The 12,542-nt window shown below is 42.7% G+C and overlaps 1 protein-coding gene across 1 annotated transcript in view; it reads left to right on the top strand.

The window, feature by feature from the left end:
* Positions 1–7,407, top strand: part of LOC311112983 (uncharacterized protein) — a gene marked incomplete at its 3' end in the record, with an annotated part of 154,558 nt that extends 147,151 nt beyond the window's left edge. Inside the window, exon 15 of the mRNA XM_084156109.1 lies at positions 7,318–7,407. Coding sequence (XP_084012235.1) covers positions 7,318–7,407 — 90 coding nt within the window. The remainder of the gene's footprint in view (positions 1–7,317) is intronic.
* Positions 7,408–12,542: the final 5,135 nt, after the last annotated feature.

Below are 12,542 nucleotides of genomic sequence, written 5' to 3'. Positions count from 1 at the left end.
ATAAACTCAGTACTGTATGTACTGATCATTTGTAACATCCCAGCAGTGCCCTTTTGGGGAAGCACTAGACGTAACCCCGATGGATGATTTGGTGTACTCTACTCGGGACCTGCTTTTAGCTCATCTTTGTATTTCAGCTGAGGTGAGCGTCGAGCAAGCTTTTAATGAGGTCTAATAGCTGAGCCAGAGATCTGGACTCCCGACACGGTTCGTTCTCACCTTCAACATCCCAACAAACTCATTCATCACATCTTGCCAAGCATACTGCATAGGTCACTCGTGATGTAACAGGAATAGTCACTCCATGATAGTAATGGCAATAGAGCTACGGGTTTGCATCCCAATTGGCACCCTATTCCCTACGTAGTGTATTATTTTTGTACCAGTGCCCATAGGGCTCTGGTCAAAAGTAGTGCACTACATAGGAAATAGGGTGCCATTTGGGACACATCCACGGTATGAGGAGCAGAGCAGCAGGTTAATTTTGTTTCTGAGCACTATCCGATGCAGCATGGGAAATCCCCCTATGTATTTGTCTATCTCAAGGTTGCGATTCGCAAAGGTCGTGCGTGCGGGTCATTAAAAAGCGAGGCGTCAATAGATGGGGTATTTTCACAAAAGTGATTTTTTTTTACAAGAGCGGGTCACGTAATAGTCAATTTTGATGGTCACCGCTATGAATCTTTATGTCGGGTGACATAAACCTGTAGGGGTTGTGAAAGCCTAATGTAACTACATACTGTACACACACACCTTCCCCCCAGTTACTTCACTTCTCACTTTTCGGATGAGTTCCAACTTCCCCTGTTATCTTTGGGTGTCCTCTGTGGGTTCGGTAGATACATTGTACCAATAAGCCTTAAGGATATTGGGAGGCGTCCAGCTCCCATCTGACATAACATAGGTGTTTTGAAGAGCACAGGAAACAGCATCAGTGGAACTGAGGACATACCTTTATAAATGATAGCCGCAGGGAGTTAATGCAAAGTACCTTGCTGTTTGCTTAGCTAAACTTTGTTGACCCGCCTTGTATGCATTTGTTAAAAAAAATATGTTGCACTTGATGTTGATTGTCCTGCTGTACTGTCATACTGTAGTGAACCTTGCCTAGGTATGCCTGTACGCAAGGGGGGTTGCTTTTTGCTAACATTGTTACAATACCTACATTACACCTTAATGTGTGTTTATACAACAGCTGTCAATACAATGTAACTATAATGTAATTACATTGTAACTGCATATGTAACTAACATGTGAAATCATAATTTGAAGGGACACTTGGGCCTAAATTATTAATCACACTGTATGTATATGTTTGGGGTATGCCTCTGTGCCTCTGTTCATTTGTACTTCTAAAGCACAGTAGTTTCTGCAGCATTACTGTGTTTTCTGCTAACCATTCCTCTGATGGCTCTTGATTGAAATGCCAAGTCTGAGGCTCTGTGCTCACCCACACATGTAAACGCTGTTACAGAATGTAACTTATTCCCTCAAAGGAGCTAGTTTTCTCTCTTCAGGCAGACTGAGATTATTAGTTTGTTCAAATTCTGGACTTACAGCTTTTGAAGAAAGCTGTTTTCGAGGAGATGCGAGTGAAAAATAAATAGTTAGCAAGCATTAATATGCATAATTAATTTTGTTGTTATCCACATATTTGAGCAACGGAGGGAGAAGCACAGACTGTGAATTTGGAGGCCGGTACGTGACACGTTTTTAACATTTACATTCCAATTCAATTTGCTCGACTGTGAATATCTGCCTCCTTTTTTGGTGCTGATTAATTCAGTTTCCTTGTTGTTCATTTTTAAGTTTAATAACATAACCCCAAGGTATTTCTTTTTTGTCCAGTTAACATGCTGGCATATCTTGAGCAATTTCAGCAGTTATTTTTGTCTGTCTCTTTACAGATTTCCTCAAGAATACATTATACAACTAAAAAGGCAAGCTAACCAATATCTACATATCTTGGCTTGCAGCCAGACCTTTGCAAGGATAATCAGCCACCATAGGGAATATAGATATTCATGCAGCTCATTATCACAACTCTTTAAACGTGGGCGCGTGCACACACACACATAAACACACACACTCAAAAGATTACAGGACATATTGCCACAACAACTTGTACATCTACCGTTTCTTGTCTTCTCATCTTCTCAATCAAGCCCAATTTGACACCTGCTCGTTGTGTATTGGCACCGCAATGGAGTCTGTAGAACCGCCAGCCAACGCAGTTTCCAGGTGTTAGCGACGGAGGCTAACGCCTGCAGAGCTAGCCTCTCTGACACCCCTTCATTACATTATTAGACCTTGTCAGCCCTCCATGCACAAATGGAGGATTTAGCCACTCCCTCCAAGATATAGGGCTACTTTGCAAATTGCCACTGATTCATCACCTGATTGTGCTGTGATTATGTTGTCAATGGATGCTGTGATTATGATGGTCGGTAATTGCTGGTGTACATTAGCCGTCGCAGTCCCTCTTGCTCTCTCTTCCTCACCAGGGTAATGAAAACAGAGGGGTTTCTAATTTGGAGCCACTTCTGTGACACGTTTCGAAAAGGTGGTCCTTTTCTTGAGGATGCGATGCGTTCTCATCCAATGTAATGTTTGAAAAGTTGTTGGACCCTGTGGACACTTCAAACCCTTCCAATGCGTCATATAGAGCTAAGAATACACTGCGCCCAGCTAAGAAATCAAATCAAAAGTTTATTGGTCGTGTAGACAGCAAATGTTATACCAGGTGCAGCGAAATGCTTATTATTTATGGCTTCTGGAGAACCAGACCGTGGTCCTGTTTGGTTCAGTTGGTAGAGCATGACGTTAGCAAAACAAAGGTTGTGGGTTTGATTCCCGCTGGGGCCATCCATATGAAAATGTATGCACTCACTGTTTGCTTTGGATAAAATATATGCTAAATTTCATATATTATATTAACCATACAAGATACCCACTGATATTACTTAAGTGTTAATTAAGTGGTGAGGAGATCTGCAATTTCTTGAAACAGAGTTGTTTGTCCAAGGTCTTTTGTGATTTACTTTGCTTTAATATTTACATTAGCTGAGACCTAAGGTTCCACAGCAGTGCCTGGGAAAATATAGTAATCTAAAAGCCTCATACATTTCACAGGGACTCACAGAATGCTTAATGACCTTGCTAAGCTCTCTCTCCATCTGTGTGTGTGCTTGCATCTGTCCGCATGTGTGACAGTAGAATACAAAACGCTCTTGAACAACAACAAGGAAGGAATACATTAAGCAAGGGCATCCTTTACCTTTTTCACTTGAGCATTTGCTGCATGGATTAATACTACGCTCTAAAGCTCTGCAATTTAACAACACGTGTTGCAATGTGCAGTCAACAAAGCACTAAAACGATGCCCATGTATTACAAAGAGAGAGTCTCGCGGAACAAAACAAAGGGTGAAAAACTACACTTAACGTACACAGTCCTATGGTCCATTACTCAAAGAGCACTAAAGCAGGTTTGATCCTATAGTCCTGGTCTTTTCAGAGTATTAGAGGCGTCTACAGTGAGGGAAAAAAGTATTTGATCCCCTGCTGATTTTGTACGTTTGCCAACTGACAAAGACATGATCAGTCTATAATTTTAATGGTAGGTTTATTTGAACAGTGAGAGACAGAATAACAACAACAAAATCCAGAAAAACGCATGTCAAAAATGTTATAAATTGATTTGCATTTTAATAAGGGAAATACAGTTGACGTCGGAGGTTTACATACACTTAGGTTGGAGTCATTAAAACTTGTTTTTCAACCACTCCACAAATTTCTTGTTAACAAACTATAGTTTTGGCAACTCGGTTAGGACATCTACCTTGTGCATGATACAAGTAATTTTTCCAACAATTGTTTACAGAGAGACTATTTCACTTATAATTCACTGTATCACAATTCCAGTGGGTCAGAAGTTTACATACACTAAGTTGACTGTGCCTTTAAACAGCTTGGATAATGGCTTTAGAAGCTTCTGATAGGCTAATCGACATCATTTGAGTCAATTGGAGGTGTACCTGTGGGTGTATTTCAAGGCCTACCTTCAAACACAGTGCCTCTTTGCTTGACATCATGGGAAGATCAAAAGAAATCAGCCAAGACGTCAGAAAAAAATTGTAGACCTCCACAAGTCTGGTTCATACTTGGGAGCAATTTCCAAACGCCTGAAGGTACCACGTTCATCTGTACAAACAATAGTACACAAGTATAAACACCATGGGACCACGCAGCCGTCATACCGCTCAGGAAGGAGACGCATTCTGTCTCCTAGAGATTAACGTACTTTGGTGCGAAAAGTGCAAATCAATCCCAGAACAACAGCACAGGACCTTGTGAAGATGCTGGAGGAAACAGGTACAAAAGTATCTATATTCACAGTAAAACGAGTCCTATATCGACATAATCTGAAAGGCCGCTCAGCAAGGAAGAAGCCACTGCTCCAAAACCGCAATAAAAAAGCCAGATTACGGTTTGCAACTGCACATGGGGACAAAGATCTTACTTTTTGGAGAAATGTCCTCTGGTCTGATGAAACAAAAATAGAACTGTTTGGCCATAATGACCATCGTTATGTTTAGAGGAAAAAGGGGGTTGCTTGCAAGCCGAAGAACACCATCCCAACCGTGAAGCACGGGGGTGGCAGCATCATGCTGTGTGTGTGCTTTGCTGCAGGAGGGTCGGGTGCACTTCACAAAGTAGATGGCATCATGAGGAAGGAAAATTATTGTGGATATATTGAAGCAACATCTCAAGACATCAGTCAGGAAGTTAATGCTTGGTCGCAAATGGGTCTTCCAAATGGACAATGACCCCAAGCATACTTCCAAAGTTGTGGCAAAATGGCTTAAGGACAACAAAGTCAAGGCATTGGAGTGGCCATCACAAAGCCCTGACCTCAATCCTATAGAAAATGTGTGGGCAGAACTGAAAAAGCGTGTGCGAGCAAGGAGGCCTACAAACCTGACTCCGTTACACCAGCTCTGTCAGGAGGAATGGGCCAAAATTCACCCAACGTATTGTGGGAAGCTTGTGGAAGGCTACCCGAAACGTTTGACCCAAGCTAAACAATTTAAAGGCAATGCTACCAAATACTAATTGAGTGTATGTAAACTTCTGACCCACTGGGAATGTGATGAAAGAAATAAAAGCTGAAATAAATCATTCTCTCTACTATTATTCTGACATTTCACATTCTTAAAATAAAGTGGTGATCCTAACTGACCTAAGACAGGGAATTTTTACTAGGATTTAAATGTCAGGAATTGTGAAAAACTGAGTTTAAATGTATTTGGCTAAGGTGTATTTAAACTTCCGACTTCAACTGTAAGTATTTGACCCCTCTGCAAAACATGACTTAGTACTTGGTGGCAAAACCCTTGTTGGCAATCACAGAGGTCAGACGTTTCTTGAGGTTGGCCACCAGGTTTGCACACATCTCAGGAGGGATTTTGTCCCACTCCTCTTTGCAGATCTTCTCCAAGTCATTAAGGTTTCGAGGCTGACATTTGGCAACTCGAACCTTCAGCTCCCTCCACAGATTTTCTATGTGATTAAGGTCTGGAGACTGGCTAGGCCACTCCAGGACCTTAATGTGCTTCTTCTTGAGCCACTAATTTGTTGCCTTGGCCGTGTGTTTTGGGTCATTGTCATTCTGGAATACCCATCCACGACCCATTTTCAATGCCCTGGCTGAGGGAAGGAGGTTCTCACCCAAGATTTGACAGTACATGGCCCTGTCCATCGTCCCTTTGATGCGGTGAAGTTGTCATGTCCCCTTAGCAGAAAAACACCTCCAAAGCATAATATTTCCACCTCCATGTTTGACGGTGGGGATGGTGTTCTTGGGGTCATAGACATCATTCCCCCTCCTCCAAACACGGAGAGTTGAGTTGATGCCAAAGACCTCGATTTTGGTCTCATCTGACCACAACACTTTCACCCAGTTCTCCTCTGAATCATTCAGATGTTCATTGGCAAACTTCAGACGGGCCTGTATATGTGCTTTCTTGAGCAGGGGGACCTTGCGGGCGCTGCAGGATTTCAGTCCTTCACGGCGTAGTGTGTTACCAATTGTTTTCTTGGTGACTATGGTCCCAGCTGCCTTGAGATCATTGACAAGATCCTTCCGTGTAGTTCTGGGCTGATTCCTCACTGTTCTCATGATCATTGCAACTCCACGAGGTGAGATCTTGCATGGAGCCCCAGGCTGAGGGAGATTGACAGTTATTTTGTGTTTCTTCCATTTGCGAATAATCACACCAACTGTTGTCACCTTCTCACCAAGCTGCTTGGCGATGGTCTTGTAGCCCATTCCAGCCTTGTGTAGGTCTACAATCTTGTCCCTGACATCCTTGGAGAACTCTTTGGTCTTGGCCATGGTGGAGAGTTTGGAATCTGATTGATTGATTGCTTCTGTGGACAGGTGTCTTTTATACAGGTAACAAGCTGAGATTAGGAGCACTAATTTAACACATTTAAGAGTGTGCTCCTAATCTCAGCTCGTTACCTGTATAAAAGACACCTGGGAGCCAGAAATCTTTCTGATTGAGAGGGGGTCAAATACTTATTTCCCTCATTAAAATGCAAATCAATTTATAAAATTTTTGACATGCGTTTTTCTGGATTTTTTTGTTGTTATTCTGTCTCTCACTGTTCAAGTACACCTACCATTAAAATTATAGACTGATCATTTCTTTGTCAGTGGGCAAACGTACAATATCAGCAGGGGATCAAATACTTTTTTCCCTCACTGTAAATATCACTTGACTTCTCCAGACAAGTCATAAAGAGATATAGGCCTGTCGGTTAAAGCCTCCGTCTCTTCCAGCTGAATGCCACTGTGTCTTGTTGATGTGCTGTATTTGCACAAGGCACTGTGGCCAGGCTAGATTGCGCTGAGGCGCTTGCTAAGTGTCTGTGTGGCTAAACTGGGGAGAGTGAATGTCTCTCTCTCTCGCTCTCTCTCGCTCTCTCTCTCTCTCTCTCTCTCTCTCTCTCTCTCTCTCTCTCTCTCTCTCTCTCTCTCTCTCTCTCTCTCTCTCTCTCTCTCTATATATATATATATATATATATATATATATCTGTAGCTCTCTCTCTCTCTGTTATCTCTTTCTCTCTCTCTCTGTATCTCTCTCTCTCTCTCTCTGTCTGTTATCTCTCCCTCTCTCTGTATCTCTCTCTGTATCTCTCTCTCTGTCTCTGTTATCTCTCCCTATTTCTCTTCTCACTGTATCGCTCACTCTCTGTCTCGCTCTCTGTATCTCTCCCTCTCTCCCTCCCTCCCTTTGTCTGGGAACAGGAGTGCTTTCTCACCTCTTTCCCCAGGAAAAACCTTGGAACAACCCAGGCCGTGCCCAACCCCACCTCCCAAGAGAGCTATGCACTCTGAATCAATATTCGCCGGGGTCATTTGATGCAGGGACCTCGCTGGGAAAAGGGGAGGCGGGAGAGTGAATGTTCGGAGGATGTAAAAGGGGCACTCTTTTAAGAGTAGGGCTGTTGTGTTCTGTCTTTTGCCCAACATGCCGGCACTTACCCCCACATGGTGCAGGCGTCTTGGCTGCTTCGCGACACGCAACGCATCACCTGTGGCAACCGACACAGAACGTGTCTCGCCTTGCCACATCACAGCCATTTGTTTAGGTTGAAAACTGTGAGCATTTACTTGCGCTTGTTCGGCTGACATTGCCTCTGTCAATGCGACACTTCAGTTGTCAGCATTTAAACAAATTTGCATCTCATTAATCCCCCTCCCCTCCTTTCTTGAGGGATTCAACCTTTCCCCCTTCCTCTTCTGAATTCCTTCTCGCTTTAATGCCATGTTACTGTCTTAATCTAACCTCATTAAAAAGAGCACTTTTGAAGTTCAAAATCCCCCCCACCCATCTTTAACGCCGGTGTGCATAGTCTTAAGCAAATGACTGATAGATGCACGTTTTCCCCCTTCTTCTTCCTTTCGGGTGGTTGATTAAAAAGCCATGACTCGGACCCTTGATGAGCATATGGATTAAAAGCGCTCAGTGATTGCCTGGCCATTCCCCCCACTCTAATTGAAAGCCTAATGTGCACCCACTACATATTAATTAAAACCAAGAGGTTATAGGCCCAAGGGGCACACCATTAGGGCTCTCATTAAAAATTAATAACCTCACTTAATTATTATTATCGTGTTGTGAATCACATTGGAGGATAAATAAGACAATGGTACCTTTGTCCTACCAACCCCCCACCCCGGTCGGAAAGCGTTGACGGCAGGAGTAACTTAAAATGTGTGCGGCACTCTATTTGGCAATTCAGACAGCTTTTTAATTAAGGAGGAACCAATGTTTATTCCCCCACCGAATCCCGCCGCAGCGGTCATAATGCATTGGGCGCTTAATCAATGAAACAAACTGGAGGATTAAATGGGAAGTCAATTCATTAAAGAAGAGAGGGGTGTTCGCCGCAACTCGCAGCTGCTCCTCTTGGGGGTGTACGTTCAGAATTTCAACAAACTGATTTTTTGTGTTGTTGTCAATGTTTTTTTCCAGAATGGCAAAGAGGTCTTTCCTGAGCGTTCAATTGTGCTACGGCATCATCCGCATTTCAATTAAGCCTTGAGCCAATGGATGACGCTGCACAACCAAAAGAATGCTGCTGCGGATCTGTAGAAGTAATTTCTTAAAATATGAATTTACATCTTGACAAAGGCATTGCGTCCTCAACTGTGGGCACTGGTGCAATTTATCAGTAATACAATAGGGAGAAACTATTGTTGGGATAAGACCTTGGTTGTGCCTCTGATTCCACAGACCAGAAGCTGTCTGTCCTCAGGACTCAGGCTGTGAACAATATACTCACCCAGTTACCCAGGAAATCTCTGCCAGCAAGGCACAAAATGGCGGCCCAGTCTGAAACTAGATTGATTTCCCCGTATAGCTGAGCATCTATATGTTTTATTAATGCAGATTTCAGATTGATGTTACGGAGCATTCGGTTATTAGACCTCCATGGGAATTCCATTGGATTCCCAGTGTGGAGAAGTTTCATTTCACCTCAGTTATTTTATTTGTTCTGGCACCTGAGCGTAACCTGGGTCGAGGTTCAGGGATGAGTTCCATGAATATGTTTGATTAATGACATGCCAGCAATCCTGTCAAGTCCAACGCCGTTTAGCACTGCCAAGTCAGAAAATATGATGATTTCCTTGTGGTGGATGAAAAGGATAAAAATAAAGTATGTTATTACTGACAATTTCCTCAGAGCGAATTCAGCATTGTTTGTTTAGTATTTGTAATGAATACCCTGTATTGTATATTAATTGAATAATGATAACTTCATCGATAGCATTATATGCATGGCCTTTAATTCAACAATTGGCAGCCCGAAGTGCTTGAATTGAACAGTCTAGAGGAAAAATATGTTTCCTCTGCGAGAAAGAAAAGATGAAAGCCACTTGTTTTGACTATGAACCAGCCGGGCAATTCCATGGTAACAGAGAGATGCTGAGACATAGATTTTCCCTTTAAAATGGAATTGCCCAGCCCAAACACAACACAAGACAGACAATGTTTTCCCAGCATCAGATGCCTTTATGCCGACCATATTGCATTCGAGGCCACCCCTTGCCAAACACTATAACACGGATTTCCCCAGAGGTCCTCCCTTCTTCATACACCACGCAAGCATCCACGGCCTAGAGCACACAACGTGAAATAAAACGATTCTGAAGAATTCCAATCATAACATCAGTTTATTGTGCTATGGCGATTCGTGGGATGAGATGGAGGAGAGAGAGGCAGAGGAAAAAGGAAAGGGATAAATAAAGCAAGGGGAAGAAGAGAAGAGAGGCTAAAGAAAGAAAGAAAGAATGAAAGACCAAAGCGGGCAGCCCTGTCGCATTCCTCATAAGAATTATTCAAGGAGAAATGGCACCTGGCCTGAGGGAAATCAGTGCTGCCTTCAGCTGGATTACTCCTGGCACAATCCGGACACAGTCTTGTTTGATGTCCCCCGCCCATCAGTCTTGTATGTAGTCTTTTATCTCACTCTAAAGTAATATAGTCTTCACTGCAATTCAATAATGGCCCAGCCGAGCCTGTCAACCTGCGTTTGCCCGTTATCTCACAAAGGCCTGTCCACTCCTGCCACGAGCCACCGGTGAGTGTGTGTGGTTGTTGTGTGTTTGTGTGTGTGTGATGCAGACTCTGTGTCGTGCCTTGTGTGGCAGTGGGAGGAGACAGACAGACTATTTATCTGTCTGTGTGTTTGTGTGTGTTTTGATTGGTTATCCCTCCTGAGATCTAAATTAAGAAATAGTGTGAGTGATGGGACAGATCCTCAATGTGTGTGTGCGTGTGTGTGTGTGTGCGCGAGCGTGCTTGCGCACGTGTTTGTGTGTGTGTGTGTGTGTGTGTGTGCGCGCATTTGTGTGTCCATTTGCCCCAGTGTAAGTGTGGGATTTTCACTCATTTCGTAATTGGATGAGGAGATCAGATTAACTCCGGCCTGGCCCCGGCCATCTAGTCGAACAGATCCCTGGGAACCAGAGCAATTTACAGAGAGACTGACAGCTGTGATGCTCTTTGAGCTCCTGTACTGCTCAAAACTCAGAGAGAGGAGAACGGGGGCTAGTGCCCAGACAATGGAGTGGCTTCACTCTCTCTCCAAATTGGATAGATGGACAGATAGACAGATTGACTGACAGAAAAACAGACTGAGATGGATGGGCGGGTGAAGGGGTGGATGGGTAGGTGGATGTAGGTGGATGTATAGATGTCAATATAAATAGCTATAATAGGTAGATGGATACCAGTAGATAGACAACCACGTAGAAGGATTAACCAATTCTTTGCCTCATGAATGTGTGCTGTTGGCAGCCATGTTCAGCTCACGTTTGGATGTAGACGCATCTGCATACGAAGACGTTCTCATTTACCCAGAAGTCACAAGGCATGAGACAACAGAGCACATTCTGAGCATGCTAATATATGAATGCACATCCCTCCACCCCTAATCACCCATAACATTCAAATGAATCACATGATGGAATCACATGATGGTTTTGTCGTGGGCGACTGCCCAGACGCCAATAAATCAGGTTGTGTTGTGATATATCAAGTCGTTTGTTTTTAAACCCACGCTTCTTTGCCACCGCGCACAACTACACGTGGAATTTGCTTAATCTATTACAGGCAATGGGGAGCGCAAGGTTACGTCTGTCTCGATCTCTTCACCAGTTTTGATCAGGGATAACAAGACTGGAGGAAAAGCTCCCAGGCATCTATTTTTTCTATTCTTTTCTCCCTGGCTGTGGCATCAGAACATCAGGAGTTTCTAAGTTACTTGCGAGCTCTTTCCCAATAATGCAGATTAAACTAATAATATAGAGAAGAAAAACAGTCAAAAAACTGTGAAATACGAGATATAATACAAGATAAAACAATTAACAACACGGGAATGCAAGTTATATACAAATGATTCAGTAATCATAATCATAAGGTGGGGAAATTCTTGAGTTCTGACTTGGAGCACAGAGCTGGAGAGGTAGAATCGAGCGTTAGGTTTTCCTCCCCACCGATTTGAACTCTATTTTGCATCATCATGATGATGTGGCCGGTGACACTTTTCTTCTTGAAAGTCCAATATCTTGAAAACCTGACTGCTGACTTGCAAAACATGTTGGGACTGTATCAACAGTGGACTAATGAAAGAAATGGCAAAAGATTTTGAGTGTAGTTGAGCTGCCAGAACAGCTTCAATGAGCCTTGGAATATATTTTACAACTGTCTGGAACTCTAAAGGAGGGATGTGACACCTTTCTTCCATAACAAATTCCATCATTTTGTGGTTTTGAATGGTGGTGGAAAACGCTGTCTCAGGTGCCGCTTCAGAATCAATTGGGTTGAGATCTGATGACTGAGACACACACACACACCCTTTAATAAACCCTATGGATTGATTCCAACAGAAATTGTATTTGCAATCCATAATTTTGAATTTGTATTAGAATATTGAATGTAATATTTTTGAATTTGTAATGCACAAATTGAATCATTCAGAAATGACACTTGTATATAATGATTTAACACTGAATTGAATAAATATTGCATTCAGTGAAAAAATTATTTCAATTTAATTAAATATTCAAGTTCAATGTTTATACTGTATATTCAGTTTCAATATGGTAGATATTGCATTCATTGTCTGTGTATCAAAGTTTACAAACCATAATTTCAAGGTAATCAAAGTTTCATATATTCAACTTCACATCCTGGTATTTTGCCAGCCAGGAAAGGTAGAGGAGAACAGATAGAATCAAACACTCTCTGTGGTAAACAAAAGCTTTTGGCGGTTTCTGAAGCCAACATGGCATGTTTAATTTATTTTCTTCCTATGAATTTGGCTCTAACATTTGAACCACAGGCCGCGTTAGAAGGGAGTGTCACAAAAACCGCAATTTGGCCCCCATAAGAATTTAGTTGAATAGCCCAGGCATAGCCCTTCTAGGGATAGCCTTTCCACCACCTATTTAATGTTGCTCTT

Source organism: Coregonus lavaretus (assembly GCF_964263955.1).
Source record: "Coregonus lavaretus genome assembly, chromosome: 39".
NCBI lineage: Eukaryota > Metazoa > Chordata > Actinopteri > Salmoniformes > Salmonidae > Coregonus > Coregonus lavaretus.
The sequence above is the reverse complement of the archived record's forward strand: the minus strand, read 5'-3'. Positions and strand labels throughout refer to the sequence as shown.